Genomic DNA, 15,307 nt, shown 5'->3' on the forward strand with positions numbered 1-15,307 from the left:
TTTTAAGTTGAAGTATCATGGACCATCAATTTTTGATAGTTAGTTTGTAATCACTTTTCATGGGGTTAGAAGTTTCAGAATGGACTGATATTTTATGAGATGATCTTCTAGCCATAGAGATACTTCTCACAAAAATCAGCTCATTCCGAAACTTTTTAGCTATAGACAAAATTGTCTACCAAAATGAACTGATTTTTAATGAGGATGATCTAACCCCCTCAAAAGTGGGTAACAAAAAATGGATGGTTCACTATTCTTCAACTCATATATATATATATATATATATATATATATATATATATATATATATATATATATATATTAACAGAAGGAATAAGAGTATAGGAAGAAGGGAGCTACTTTGGAGGTAATCCAATGACAACGAATCTTCTATTTCTTCATTGATCTCTTGTAAACAGTTCCTTTAGAGCACAAAAAGTTTGAGAACCTCAGTAGAAATCCAGATCGAACCCTTCTTTTTTTTTTATGAGAAAGAAAATGGAAATTGGCGTGGTTGTTAAAAGAAATAGAATGCTTATCAGTAACCCTAAGACCATATTCGATTTTATTGTCTAATGGTTTTCAAGAAAAAATTGGGGTGACAATATAAACTCTCGTGTTTTTGTCGAAGAAGTGATCAGATCATCATGTTCACCTAAACCACTGGATCAGGCTAAGCATTCCTAAACAGCCTCCATAAGACTAAGTGCACTTAATGCTCAAAAAGTTTGGAAGAATTTTATGCTTTGTAATGTTTAATTCTGATCTCAGCTGAAGTTAGAATATCTCGATCGAAACATTTTGGAGAGAGTGAAATTATTCCAATCATCAGCTGTCATCTCATGAGTGTATATTTGCACAATATCACCCCCTTGGTGTGCATATCATACCATGCATCCATCCTAAATCAAGCAACTAACATGAACACAGTTGAGATTGTTTTGTACCATACAGCATAGGTTTGGTGGGCTTGGGAGGGATTTTCCCAACTCCGCTATCAAAGTTAGGGTACTTAGGAAGAAGTCCCTCATCAAGATCCATCAAATAATATTCCCTTTAATTACTGATTTTGTATGGATAAGGTCTCTAAAATTTTGTGTGGGTTGGGTTGGATTGGGTCACGAGAGGGGCTCATCGTTTAATATATTTGGATGAAAGTGTGTACGAATTATTCCACATTTCAAAAAAGCTTACTCAAATTTGAAGTCGATTTGCATTAATGAAAATTATGACTTTGACTACCTTTTGTCATTTAAGATCTAGAGCTTTGTAGTAGCAAGTGTGAACTTATACTGGTTTATTTGAAGTTGAAGAAGAATTGTTTATGTGATTTGATTGATGATGATGAATCTCCAATTTTTGAGACTAAATCTTTCTCTTCTAGGTAACCCCTCTCTCAAATCTCCCATCTTAGCTTTCCTTTCTCCCACCCCCATCTCAGCCCCTCTCTTGACGCAGGAATAAATTGTTGCTAGGGATTATTTTAAAGTATTGGGTTGCAATCAATGCTAGGTGATCAGTAAGAACTTGCTCCCAAAATTTATTACAAAGTATTATCATTGTTCACTTGTGGCCAAAGTTTTACACAGATTTTTGCCTCCTTTATTGTGCAGTCAAGAACTATTCATTTATATATATATTAGCGTCATTGTTTCCCGCAAGAGTGCTTCACTGATATCATCCTTCACTTGTGACCAAAGTTTGACAGAGTTTTACGTCCTCCTTTGTTGTGTAGTCAGGACCTATTCATTTATATGTAATATCGTCATTGATAGTTGCGAGAGTGCTCTATTGATATTTGGTGTAGTCCTATCACATGTTGGGTATTGATATTTAGAAATTTTTTTTTTGGTCTAAAAAAAAAAAAAATCTCAGATACGGGTTATTTGCGCATTGTATGAAGACCATGAATGGAACCAGTAAAATTGATGCCTTTTGTGCAAGCCAACGGCTATAAGAAGTGAACGGAAGGCCAAATATCATGTGGTGTAGTTATCAAGATGTAAGTGTTGCATCTATTACTAATAAAAGTATAGATTTTACTAATAGTAAAAGATGATAGAATAAACTAAAGAGGTCAAAGAGACCTACCTGAACAAAGGTAAAAAATTATAAGAGAAAAGTATTATGGTTGGAGCATTTGTAAATCATTACCATGATCAAAGTCTCATCTAAGAATTTGGGTTCAGAATGGGGCAAAAGCAATGTTAATAAATAAAGAGAAAGCTCATAGCAGGTAATACAGGTCACTAGAACAGATATGCAATACAGGTCACATTGTGGGTATCCCCATCCTTAGGATGAGACTAATCCCACAGTCACACGCACCACCCCCTCGGAAAGTCCTGCGTGCAACTGGTTGAGTTGCGGGTCAACCGGACTCTGGATAGTGGCCCGAAGGAATTCATAGCTTTGTGGGGTTTTGAAAACTTGGCCCACCCTACCTAAGGAGCTTATCAAGGCTCGGCTTGACACTAGGCCAACCCCTTGGGGTTAAATACATGATAAGCTCAATTATCTCCAAATGATGAAATGTTTACAATGCTATTGGCCGGTAAAATTCATAGGAACATATAGATAGCTACAAAGAAAGATAAAAAAGAAAATTTGAAATATATTCATCCCAAACTTCCGCTTTTCTGGAAATTCCTTATAGATTCAACAGCACTTTGATAAGTAAAATATATGCATTAAAGCAGAAGAAATGGAATACAAAGACAAGTGAATGATCTAGAAGGCAGTCGAGAAGACCTATCAAGAGAAATACCCAAAACAAAACACAAATCACAATAAACCCTGTCAACTATTATGATAGCCCAATCCCAATAACACAAACAGACCCAAAATTATGAAATCCAGAAATCCCATCTACATACAAATTAATGAAGCTGATATTAAAAAAATGTTATGGTATCTCACTCACATTGCATATAAAGACATAGCTTTAAAGAAAGAAGACGAAATCCATTGCCGCAGTTTATATTACCATCCATCTATTTTCAAGTAATTATATGATGGGTATCAGGAGGTTTATACATGAACAAACCTCTCGGAGCTAAATATGAAATTCCACAAGTTAAGCATATCTGTATATTACAGAATGTAAACTCCTAAAACTATCTAATGAGATTTAGACTTCCACTTCCTTAGCAATTCATCGTATACATATCCCTTACCCAATTTAGAAAGACTAGATTTAAGTTTCGCCAACGTCGAAGAGTTCAACTTGATTCCCCTATCAATCATATCTTCAGCATATTTTCGTGCCTCGGGCAACCTATTAAGCTCACGAAGCTCAGCAACCAACATGTTTCCAGTATCCTCCACCCCCGCCATTTCATTAGCAACCATACATTTCCAAACCTTTATAGCCATATCTGGATCACCTTTATCCAAATAAATTTTAATCGCTGAATTACAATTGGCGTCATTAGGGAGACACTCATTTTTAACCATCTCATCGAATATCAATGGAATTTCTCGTAACTTTCTATTCTTGATCAAGAATTGAAGCAATATGTTATAGGTTTGAGTATCCGGGAATGTACCATTGAAGACCATATCGTCCAAGAATTGGTATGCTACATCGGTTTGATTAAGATGACATTGCAAAGCGATCATCGAATTGTACATTTGAGTGTCGGGTTTACATCTTGTACTCTTCACCATTGTTTCCCACAAAGAATAAGCTTGACGAGCATCGTTCATCTTTGTAAACCCATCTAACGCTGATCGAAAGAACTTCATACCCGGAAAACATCTCTTCTCCTTCATCACATTAAAGAACTTCATCGCCTCATTCAACCCATCACGACCCTTTAACAAAGTATTCAAGAACGCATCGTAAGCTGGGACATTCGTGGGATTCCAACCCAACACCATCACCATTTCCCCAAACGTCTTATGAGCATTAACTACATCTCCCTCATTCTCCCAACCTTCTAAAAGAATCGCAAATGTATCGGAATCAGGTCCAATTTTCTCTTTAGCAACATCGAAGAAATCTCTAGCGTAAACCGTCTTACCTTCTCTACAAATCGCACTAAGAAGCGAATTCAAGGCTACAATGTCACGTGGACAACCGTATTGATCCATAACCTCAAACGTCATGATCGCCTCGTTAACACGATCCAAAACCACATAACTACTAAAAACAGAGGCGAACGTTGCAAGCGAGATCAACCCTTCTTTTTTCATCGATTTAATTGCATCCCACATTGCTTCAAAGAGAGAATTTTTACCTAACAAATCTACAACCAAATTCCATGAGTACGGACTGTGGTTGTCGTTGAGTTGATGACCAGCCCAACGGAAGAACTTAACAGTGGGGCCTGGGAAGCTGTAAGAGAGCTTGAGAACCTCTTCGACATCTTCGGTGGAAACCCTAATACCAGTGTCGTTGAGGGTGGATTCGACATTGAGAGAAGGAGTGTTGGCGAGGATTTCACAGAGGAGTTTGATTTTGGGAGGTAAATTGGGGGTTTCATGGTAAGAGGAGAATGTGGGGCGTTTTCTTGGAGGGGAAGATGGATGAGGAGATTGAGGTCTTTTTCTTTGGTCTTGTCTTGAAGATGATTCTCCATGAGAAGGTCTCTTGTTTCCAGCCATGCGAGAGAGAGAGAGAGAGTGATTTTTGTTCTGGAAAGAGTTGCATGAAAGAAACGGTGATGAACCCTAAATTCATGGTTTGAAATCTCGGTTGGATAACTCATCTCGTTGGTGGAGGAGACCGAGATGATTCGTACGAGTCATCTCGGTTGTTAACGAGACAACATATTTTTTTTCTTTAAAAATTCTGAAAAAAATTTAATATATATATATAGGGTGGCGTTCAAGGGCCAACTTTTTAGCAAACTTTTTGGCAAAACATTTTTCAAAACATAGGTTAGAGGTTTTGGAATGGGTTGATTTTTGGTGAGGAGATCATCCTCACCAAAAATCAGCCCATTCCAAAATCTCTAACCTATGTTTTGAAAAATGTTTTGCCAAAAAGTTTGCTAAAAAGTTGGCCCTTGAACGCCCCCCATATATATATATATATATATATATATATAGGATGGCGTTATTATGACCCCTTTGCGACACACCATTTTGTCTTATATGGGCAAAAATATTTGGAATGGACTGATTTTTTGTGAGGATGATCTCTGTGATGAGGGGATCATCTTGGCAAAAAATCATCCCATTCCAAAACTTCTAACCCCATCAAAATTGATTTACAAAAATTGAACGGTCTAAAAATTTTCAACTTGTAAACATGGGGCTAGAAGCTTCATAATGAGCTGATTTTTGACAATGATAATCTCCTCACCATAGAGATCATCTTCACAAAAAATCAGCCCATTCCAAATATTTTTGCTCATATAAGATAAAATGGTGTGTCGCAAAGGGGGTCGTAATAACCCGACCCACATATATATATATATATATGGGTCCCGTTCGGCACCCTAAGTTTTACCACACACTTTAACAAACGCGTTTTGTCTTACATGGGTTAGAAGTTTCGGAATGAGCTGATTTTTGGTAAGGATGATCTTTATGGTGAGGAGATCATCCTCACCAAAAATCAGCTCATTCCAAAACTTCTAACCCCGTCAAAAATGATTTACAAAAAATGGACGGTCCACGATTTTTCAACGTGTAAACATGGGGCTAAACATTTCGGAATGGGCTGATTTTTGGGGAGGATGATCTTCTAATCATAGAGATCATCCTCACCAAAAATCAGCTCATTCCAAAACTTCTAACCCATGTAGGACAAAAAACGTTTGTTAAAGTGTGTGGTAAAACTTAGGGTGCTGAACTTCTAACCCATGTAGGACAAAAAACGTTTGTTAAAGTGTGTGGTAAAACTTAGGGTGTTGAACATTTCCCTATACAAACGTGTGGTAAAACTTAGGGTGTTGAACATTTCCCTATATATATAGGGAAATGTTCAGCACCCTAAGTTTTACCACACACTTTAACAAACGTTTTTTGTCCTACATGGGTTAGAAGTTTTGGAATGAGCTGATTTTTGGTGAGGATGATCTCTATGATTAGAAGATCATCCTCCCCAAAAATCAGCCCATTCCGAAATGTTTAGCCCCATGTTTACACGTTGAAAAATCGTGGACCGTCCTTTTTTTGTAAATCATTTTTGACGGGGTTAGAAGTTTTGGAATGAGCTGATTTTTGGTGAGGATGATCTCCTCACCATAGAGATCATACTCACCAAAAATCAGCCCATTCCAAGACTTCTAACCCATGTAAGACAAAACACGTTTGTTAAAGTGTGTGGTAAAGCTTAGGGTGCTGAACGGGACCTTATATATATATATATATGGTCAGGTTCAAGCGCCATATGAGAAAACATATGAGAAAACTTTCGTTTTTCAAAAAATTTTAAAATATGGGTTAGAAATTTTGGATTGAGCTGATTTTTTGTGAGGATGATCTCTATGATGGGAAGATCATCCAAAAAAAAAAAATCAGCCCAATCTGAAACTTCTAACCCCATTAAAAGTGATTTAGAATGTAGATCGTCGATTTTTTACCATTTTTTATCACTAATTGTAAATCACTTTTGATGGATTTAGAAGTTTCTGATTGAGCTGATTTTTTGTGAGGATGATCTTTTCATCATAGTGACCATCCTTGCAAAAAATCAGCTCAATCCAAAAACCTCTAATTTTATTTTGAAAAACGAAAGTTTTTTCATATGTTTTCTCATATGGCCCTTGAACGCCCCCTATATATATATATATGGGTCGCGTTCCTAAGACTCATATTGCGACTCACATCGCGACTCACGAAGACAGCCGTTCGATATTCACTTGATAGACGGTCCAGATCGCGATTTGATTTTAAACGATGAAGTTTCTAAATTTAGAACTACCTCCCCGTTAACAAAATAAAAAAATAAAAACAAAATTTCAGATCTGATTTCTCCATCCATCTTCGTCTTCTTCTTCACTCTCTTCCTCTCTCTTCCTCTTCGACAGATCGAACGGCATCTTCGTCTTCGTTTCTTCACTCTCTTCCTCTTCGACAGATCGAACGACATCTTCGTCTTCGTTTCTTCACTCTCTTCCTCTTCGACAGATCGAACGACATCTTCGTCTTCTTCTTCACTCTCTTCCTCTTCGACAGAGAGTTCTCCATCTTCGTCTTCTTCTTCCACTTCTTCGTTTCTAACCTCGTTTCAGCACAAATCGATCTCCATCTTTGTCTTCTTCTTCCTCTTCAAACTCACATCACCGTCTTGGATGATGGGTACCGCTGGCGCAAATATGGGCAGAAAGTGGTGAAAAGGAACCCTAATCCTAGGTATGTGATTACATAGTCTACAAGACATACAGTTGCAGAGAAAATTATCTTATTTATTTTGGGTTTGTTTCCCACCTTTAGTTTCTATACCCACCCAATCGATTTTATGAAATTTCAAGGTGCACATTTGGCTTTTTTCTTCCACTATACAGACTATGGACGATCATTAGTGCTCTGATTGTGACTGATTTCACACCGAGTCATTTAAATAAAATGAAATAGATTATTATTATCCATTAAGGCTTCCATGAGATCCAAACCTTAATCAGTCATTGGTCAAAAACTTTAAGAAGTAAGCACACTGTGTTAGATTTGTCTATGTCAAATGCTTGAGTTGGTCTGTGACGAGATTTGTTTCTATCCTTCCCAAAAATTTGGGGTCGACTCTTTGTTTTTCTATAATTTTGTTTTTAACAAAAATAAATGGGAATTATTTTTATTACAAGAAACCACACAGATTACTCGAATATGCACAAGTGGAATGTCTGTGGATAAAGACTATGATGTTCTCAATTAATAGAATTTTTGAAAAAAGAAGATTGTGAAATCAAATATGCCACCATTTGCACTCCACAAACTTCACTCAAAAATCCTCTTTGCACTTAGTGTATGATTGCACTCAGAAAAGAAAAAAAAAACAGATGAGATAGCTAGGCCAAAAGCACAGATTGTTCAAGAGGAAGAGAGAGAAAGGCAGAGTTGGTCTTCAAGTGTACTGGAAATTTATTACTATGGCATATAAAGGAGCTCTCGTGCCATTGATATTGTTATCACAGATTCTCTTTCAGATTCTTCAGATTGGGAGCAATTATTGGATGGTTGATGAGAAAAGATCTGTTTTCCTCCAACTGCTGCTTTTAATTCCTGTGGTTGATGAGAAACTACTGCATGTTCTCATGTAGGTAATTATGGTTGGTTCACATCCCTCTACCGTACTACAAATACAGCACTGCTTAGTATTTTGATGTTAAGTTGTTTTGGTTTGAATTTCTTTTATAATGGTACAAGAGTAACTGGTTGCTACTCATCCACAAGGACAAGTTACATTAACTCATATCCTGATTCTTGAGCATTCTCACATTGACTTATGTACTGAATTTTTTTTGGGTTTGTGACATATAACTAAATATGATGTCATCCTTCTCTTTGATTTGGTGATGATTTTCTTGGCTGAAATTATTTGGAGAGGAATCTGAAACAGATAGTGAAGAGTCGGATGTTAGTGGATCTGATGGGGATGACACATCTTGGATCTCATGATTCTGTAATCTTGAGGGAATGAATTCTTCTGTGAAGTTGATGATGATTACATCCAAGACGATTTCAATCTTTGCAACTTAAGTGGTCAAGTCCCTTACTATGATTATGCACTTGATTTGATTTTGGATGTTGAGTCCTCTCATGGTATGCATTGTTCTTTCTTTTGGTTCAAATGCTTTCTTATGGCTAGATTATTGTTATTTAATACATGATACTAATTGGAGTGACTGTAGAATTATGTATGCTTTGGCTGTTGATCGCATTAGCTCTAATGTTCCGCTACATTGTGAAGCACTATGAGCGATTGACCCACTGAAAGAACATTAATCTATTTTTTTTCTTTCTCTTTTGTTTTATAGGCATTGCGAGATTAGCGGTGACATATGGACTTAATTTGAACATGTTACAAGCCAGAGTCATATGGAATCTTTGCAATGTTGAGAACAGAATTATATCTGTGGAGAGAATACTTCAGTACACAGGTATCCCAAGTGAACCTCCTCTTGTTATAGAAGCAAATAGGCCAGACAGTCGTTGGCCATCAAATGGAGAAGTTGATATTTGTGATCTGCAGGTACTATGTGTTCTATGTCAAACATAAGCAATGCTCACTTGTACACATGACTCCTAGTCATATCGAATCTCTATGCCACATGTATGTAGGTCCGTTATGCCCCACACATGCCACTTGTCTTACGGGGTCTCACGTGCAAGACGGGTATTGTTGGGAGAACGGGTAGTGGTAAATCAACTCTAATTCAGACACTCTTTCGCATTGTCGAACCCGCTGCTGGTCAGATTCTGATAGATGGTATCAACATCTCCCCGATTTAGGAAGTAACCTCGACCCACTCAAAGAGTACACTAATGAACAGATGTGGGAGGTGGGTTTTCATTTATACGAATACTAAAAACTGTGTTGAACTTTAACTTGCACAAAGGTTTCACCAATAGGATACTCTTCTACATAGATGCTATTACATGAGGGTTCAGTTCGGTCAAAATAATATGATGATTGCTCACGGCCAATTTGCACCCATTATGCACATCCATCATATCTGCTTCATCAATGATGCTATTTACATCTTACATTAGCTTAAGTTGCTGAAACAAATCGCTCTGTTGTTTTAGGCTCTGGATAGGTGCCAACTTGGAGACGAAGTTAGGAAGAAGGAGGCGAAGCTTGATTCTACAGGTTTTTTCCTTCTGATGTTTGCTAATATCTAATTTGCAGAAGCTGAAGCACGATTTCAGATCTCTACAGAAGGTGTTACTGATGTAAAGGACTGATCCATGAGAATCTAACACTAACACTGCTCCATTCTTCCAACGGTTCCTCGAGACACTTGGCTATTATACTGCTATGTTCGAGTCGATTGATCTGGCACTCCCGAGGGATCACAAGGCGGATCAATGTTGAGCAGCACTGCCTGGCCCGAGACGTCGTCAATATCATAGCGTGCGAGGGGGCCGAGAGAATTGAACGACACGAGCTTCATGGGAAGTGGAGGTCTAGGTTGACAATGGCTGGGTTTACTCCTTATCCATTGAGCTCAGTGGTCAATGGCACCATCAAGACTCTGTTGGAGAACTACTACAACAAATATAGCCTTGAAGAAAGAGATGGAGCGCTCTATCTTGGCTGGATGAACAGGGAGTTGGTTGCATGTAGTGCATGGAGATGAAGAAGATCAGAAGCTGATTAATGCTTGTTTTTCGGGGTCGAGGGACATTGAACAAGTAAAAAAAAAAATTGTAATCTAATTATAGCTTTCATTACTAATTATAACCATGGGCAGCAATTGGTTGCTGAGATTGTGTATATTTGTGTAGCTCTTTTCCTAAAGGGGCCATATCTTAAAAGCTTCAAACTTCGAAAATTTGGTGTAAAACCTCGAAATCTTGAAATGAAGCAGAATGGTTCTCTGGTTTATAATTCCTAGTCATATTTTATTTCTTGGATGAACAATATTCATTAACAAGGGTACAACAACAGACTGGGAAACATGTTTAGATAGAATGTTTTAAAACTTAGTAGATAAAATAGCAGAGAAAGCAAAATAAGGAGGTGCGAATGAGGTTTTTTTCCTGTGTAGCAACTTCGAGGCAGTGAGATAATAACCTACTAAGAATTGAACTATGAATTAGCAAAGGAGCTCCTCTTTGCTATGCTGTGCTGGTCATAAATTTCACACATTTTGAAGCAGGATTCTATGTAGAGGAACTACTTATGTGATGTTCTTCTTTCATCATTTTTCTTGATAGTAATTAAGTGAATAAGCAATTATAGTTCTCCTTCATGTTTTTAAATAATTAATTTCATTTCAACATCAGATGGCTAAGAAGATACGTGTTCAATATGATGTGTGGTTTATGATGCATCATCAGGTTTTTAATTAAGGAGAATCTTGAAGTGCTTTGGTTTTAAAAGCATGTAACAGATAAAATTCTTTCAAGGGGAATATTTGCTTAACCATTACAATCAATGTGTGGGTCCATTGCACTATCTTAGAAGGAAATTACAATGAAAAATGGCTATAGTTAGTGGGATTGATTTTGCTTATATTCTAATTATTTCAAGATTCTATTATGCTTGGAGGAACCTGGTTGTAATAATGCCTACATTCAGTTTAAGTGGAGTCCATTTTCTGATGATGAACTTTGTCATTTTTTATCATTAAGAATAGCAGGAGTCAAAGAACTAAAGAGAAAATAGAACCTGATAGGTTTAAGCACTAGGGCTTGTTTGAATTGGCCTAAAAAATAATGTTTAAAAAAAAAAAAAAAAACTACCAATTAGAAAGAAAAAAAAAAATCTGCTTTAGCACCTATTTTTTTGGTACATTATGACAATCCATCTCAACTCTCTATGTCCAATAGGGTGACTTATCCATATCTTGAAACTGGAATCTGAATGGTTTGGAACTTCTTTCCAATTTTGTTTTTCAACTGATGTGTTATAGTGAATGCAGCATGAAATACTACCTAGATCTTTAAATAAGAATGACAGCTTAAAGCCTCAAAAGACTTAATATGCCCCTCGTATCAATTTTAAGCAGAGACCTTTGAGTAATACAACTTCAAAGACTGGCAGGCATGCATCCAGCTACAAAGCATCCAACGGTGTGTGCTCGCGTGTGAGACAGTTAAACATCCTTAAGTTTAGGTGGTGTCTGCAATTTGGGGGAGCAACAATCATGAAGAATAGCTAGGAAAGGACAAATATAACATTCGTTGTATCAACTTTATCCAAAGTAAAATGGGGAGGTACAGAATTGTATTTGTTTATCCTTGATCGTATTGATTTCAGAAATATTTTGTACAAAAATCTTCTACTTACAGATGTAAATGCACAATAATATACAGCTTTTAGACAAGGAAGAAAGCGCAAAACAGTGCTCATAAATAGGAAACCACGATGCATACACTTTCAACAAGAAAATTTTGCCTATCTTGATGAACGTATTTTATTTTATTTTTTCCAGTACCCATTGGAATAGCTTATAGACCTGTATTAATCATCCCATATCCCGCCGATTAGGTTTAGGGGAATGATTTAAAGATGAGAGTCTAGTCTGGAAGCTAAAGATTCCGTCCCCCATTTTCCTTGGATCCACGCAGATCTACACTGTTATTTAAACCGCCACAATATGTTGAAACTGGGGTTGCTTGAATCACCTTACTGCAGCCATGGCTGGCAATGTGGGATTGGCCTCGGGCAGGTTCCACATTTGGTGCTTGCTGCTTCTCATTGGATCTATTTTCAGGACTTGAACTGATACCAACCCCAAGACTAAGGCTAATTGGGTTGTTTTCTTCTGATCTAGTCCTCGACAAAACGTTTGTAACTGTGACATAAATTGTACGTCCTGCTGTGTCATGGCTACTAGTATTTACAGCAGGCACATCATGATTATGTTTTCCCTCGTATGTGGTTATAACTTTTTTCAGATCATGTGACGCCCTTTCCACATGTTTCCTAACTGGGCATCCGACATTTGTGCATTTATAGTAACTCCTACACAATAAGAGATCATGTTAAGAATCATCATAAACCTAGAAAAACAGAATAAAAGGAGCAATCCTACCCAAAATACGGTGGATGTATCTCTTAGGGTAAACTTACAATGCTGCAAGGGGAACGAGTGCAGCCTCTCTTTCTTTCTTTTTGCCTTTTTTGTTTTTGTTTTTTTTTCTTTTCTGAGTGCAATCATACACTAAGTGCAAAGAGGATTTTTGAGTGAAGTTTGTGGAGTGCAAATGGTGGCATATTTGATTTCACAATCTTCTTTTTTCAAAAATTCTATTAATTGAGAACATCATAGTCTTTATCCACAGACATTCCACTTGTGCATATTCGAGTAATCTGTGTGGTTTCTTGTAATAAAAATAATTCCCATTTATTTTTGTTAAAAACAAAATTATAGAAAAACAAAGAGTCGACCCCAAATTTTTGGGAAGGATAGAAACAAATCTCGTCACAGACCAACTCAAGCATTTGACATAGACAAATCTAACACAGTGTGCTTACTTCTTAAAGTTTTTGACCAATGACTGATTAAGGTTTGGATCTCATGGAAGCCTTAATGGATAATAATAATCTATTTCATTTTATTTAAATGACTCGGTGTGAAATCAGTCACAATCAGAGCACTAATGATCGTCCATAGTCTGTATAGTGGAAGAAAAAAGCCAAATGTGCACCTTGAAATTTCATAAAATCGATTGGGTGGGTATAGAAACTAAAGGTGGGAAACAAACCCAAAATAAATAAGATAATTTTCTCTGCAACTGTATGTCTTGTAGACTATGTAATCACATACCTAGGATTAGGGTTCCTTTTCACCACTTTCTGCCCATATTTGCGCCAGCGGTACCCATCATCCAAGACGGTGATGTGAGTTTGAAGAGGAAGAAGAAGACAAAGATGGAGATCGATTTGTGCTGCTGAAACGAGGTTAGAAACGAAGAAGTGGAAGAAGAGACGAAGATGGAGAACTCTCTGTCGAAGAGGAAGAGAGTGAAGAAGAAGACGAAGATGTCGTTCGATCTGTCGAAGAGGAAGAGAGTGAAGAAACGAAGACGAAGATGTCGTTCGATCTGTCGAAGAGAAGAAGAGAGTGAAGAGAAACGAAGACGAAGATGGTTCGATCTGTCGAAGAGGAAGAGAGAGGAGAGAGTGAAGAAGAAGACGAAGATGGATGGAGAAATCAGATCTGAAATTTTGTTTTTATTTTTTATTTTGTTAACGGGGAGGTAGTTCTAAATTTAGAAACTTCATCGTTTTAAAATCAAATCGCGATCTGGACCGTCTATCAAGTGAATATCGAACGGCTGTCTTCGTGAGTCGCGATGTGAGTCGCAATATGAGTCTTAGGAACGCGACCCTATATATATATATATATATATATATATATATATATATATATATATATGGGGGGCGTTCAATGGCCAACTTTTTAGCAAACTTTGGGCAAAACATTTTTCAAAACATGAGTTAGAGGTTTTGGAATGGGCTGATTTTGGTGAGGATGATCTCTACGGTGAGGAGATCATCCTCACCAAAAATCAGCCCATTCCAAAACTTCTAACCCATGTTTACAAGCTGAAAAATTGTGGACCATCCATTTTTTTTTAAACTGTTTTTGATGGGGTTAGAAGTTTTGGAATGGGCTGATTTTTGGTGATGATGATCTCCTCACTGTAGAGATCATCCTCACCAAAAATCAGCCTATTCCAAAACCTCTAACTCATGTTTTGAAAAATGTTTTGCCAAAAAGTTTGCTAAAAAGTTTGCCATTGAACGCTAGCCTATATATATATATATATAGAGAGAGAGAGAGAGAGAGAGAGAGAGAGGGTCCCGTTCGGCACCCCTAAGTTTTACCACACACTTTAACAAACGCGTTTTGTCCTACATGGGTTAGAAGTTTCGGAATGGGCTGATTTTTGGTGAGGATGATCTCTATGGTGAGGGGATCATCCTGGTAAAAAATCATCCCATTCCAAAACTTCTAGACCGTCCGAATTTTTGTTGAAAAATTATAGACCGTCCAATTTTTGTAAATCAATTTTGATGGGGTTAGAAGTTTTGGAATGAGATGATTTTTTTCCAGGATGATCCCCTCACCATAGAGATCATCCTCACAAAAAATCAGCCCATTCCAAACATTTTTTCCCATATAGACAAAAAAGGTGTGTCGCAAAAAGGGGGTCGCAAAGGGGGTCGTAATAACGCGACCCATAATATATATATATATATGGGTCCCGTTCAGCAACAAACATTTTTCCAAACATTTTGGCAAAACATTTTTCAAAACATTTTGGCAAAACATTTTTCAAAACATGGGTTAGAGATTTTGGAATGGGTTGATTTTTGGTGAGGATGATCTCTACGGTGAGGAGATCATCATCATAAAAAATCAGCCCATTTCAAAACTTCTAGCCCCAGTTTACAAGTTGAAAAACCGTGGACCGTCCATTTTTTGTAAACCATTTTTTAATGGGGTTAGAAGTTTTGGAATGGGCTGATTTTTGGTGATGATGATCTCCTCACCGTAGAGATCATCCTCACAAAAAATCAGCCAATTCCAAAACCTCTAACCCATGTTTTGAAAAATGTTTTGCCAAAATGTTTGTCAAAATGTTTGTTGCGGAACATTTCCCTATATATATATATATAATTTTGAGAGATTTACCGGGCAGACTTGAAGCTAGAACTCCCAAGTAACCTATCAAA

The 15,307-nt window shown here is 37.2% G+C and overlaps 2 protein-coding genes across 2 annotated transcripts; one reads left to right on the top strand and one right to left on the bottom strand.

Annotated features, from left to right (window-relative positions):
- Positions 1 to 2,943: 2,943 nt before the first annotated feature.
- Positions 2,944 to 4,662, bottom strand: LOC147406272 (pentatricopeptide repeat-containing protein At5g15010, mitochondrial-like). Its single transcript, XM_086434233.1, has one exon. The coding sequence runs from the start codon at positions 4,606 to 4,608 to the stop codon at positions 3,121 to 3,123; it is 1,488 nt and encodes a 495-aa protein (XP_086290359.1). The 5' UTR covers positions 4,609 to 4,662; the 3' UTR covers positions 2,944 to 3,120.
- Positions 4,663 to 8,039: 3,377 nt separating this feature from the next.
- Positions 8,040 to 9,968, top strand: LOC147406273 (ABC transporter C family member 3-like). Its single transcript, XM_086432526.1, has 6 exons — positions 8,040 to 8,206; positions 8,317 to 8,324; positions 8,584 to 8,712; positions 8,928 to 9,142; positions 9,232 to 9,452; positions 9,700 to 9,968. The coding sequence occupies exons 1-5, from the start codon at positions 8,040 to 8,042 to the stop codon at positions 9,400 to 9,402; spliced, it is 690 nt and encodes a 229-aa protein (XP_086288652.1). The 3' UTR covers positions 9,403 to 9,452; positions 9,700 to 9,968.
- Positions 9,969 to 15,307: the final 5,339 nt, after the last annotated feature.

Source organism: Akebia trifoliata, chromosome 3 (genome assembly GCF_017979445.1).
Source record: "Akebia trifoliata isolate Shusen 1 chromosome 3, ASM1797944v1, whole genome shotgun sequence".
Taxonomy (NCBI): Eukaryota; Viridiplantae; Streptophyta; class Magnoliopsida; order Ranunculales; family Lardizabalaceae; genus Akebia; species Akebia trifoliata.

Excerpts from the sequence above, each read along its gene's own strand:
- LOC147406272 (XM_086434233.1), bottom strand. The coding sequence starts at position 4,608 with ATGGCTGGAAACAAGAGACCTTCTCATGGAGAATCATCTTCAAGACAA.
- LOC147406273 (XM_086432526.1), top strand. The coding sequence starts at position 8,040 with ATGGCATATAAAGGAGCTCTCGTGCCATTGATATTGTTATCACAGATT. Across the intron at positions 8,713-8,927 it reads GGATGTTGAGTCCTCTCATG|GCATTGCGAGATTAGCGGTG; the intron begins GTATGCATTGTT and ends TTTGTTTTATAG. Across the intron at positions 9,143-9,231 it reads TTGATATTTGTGATCTGCAG|GTCCGTTATGCCCCACACAT; the intron begins GTACTATGTGTT and ends ACATGTATGTAG.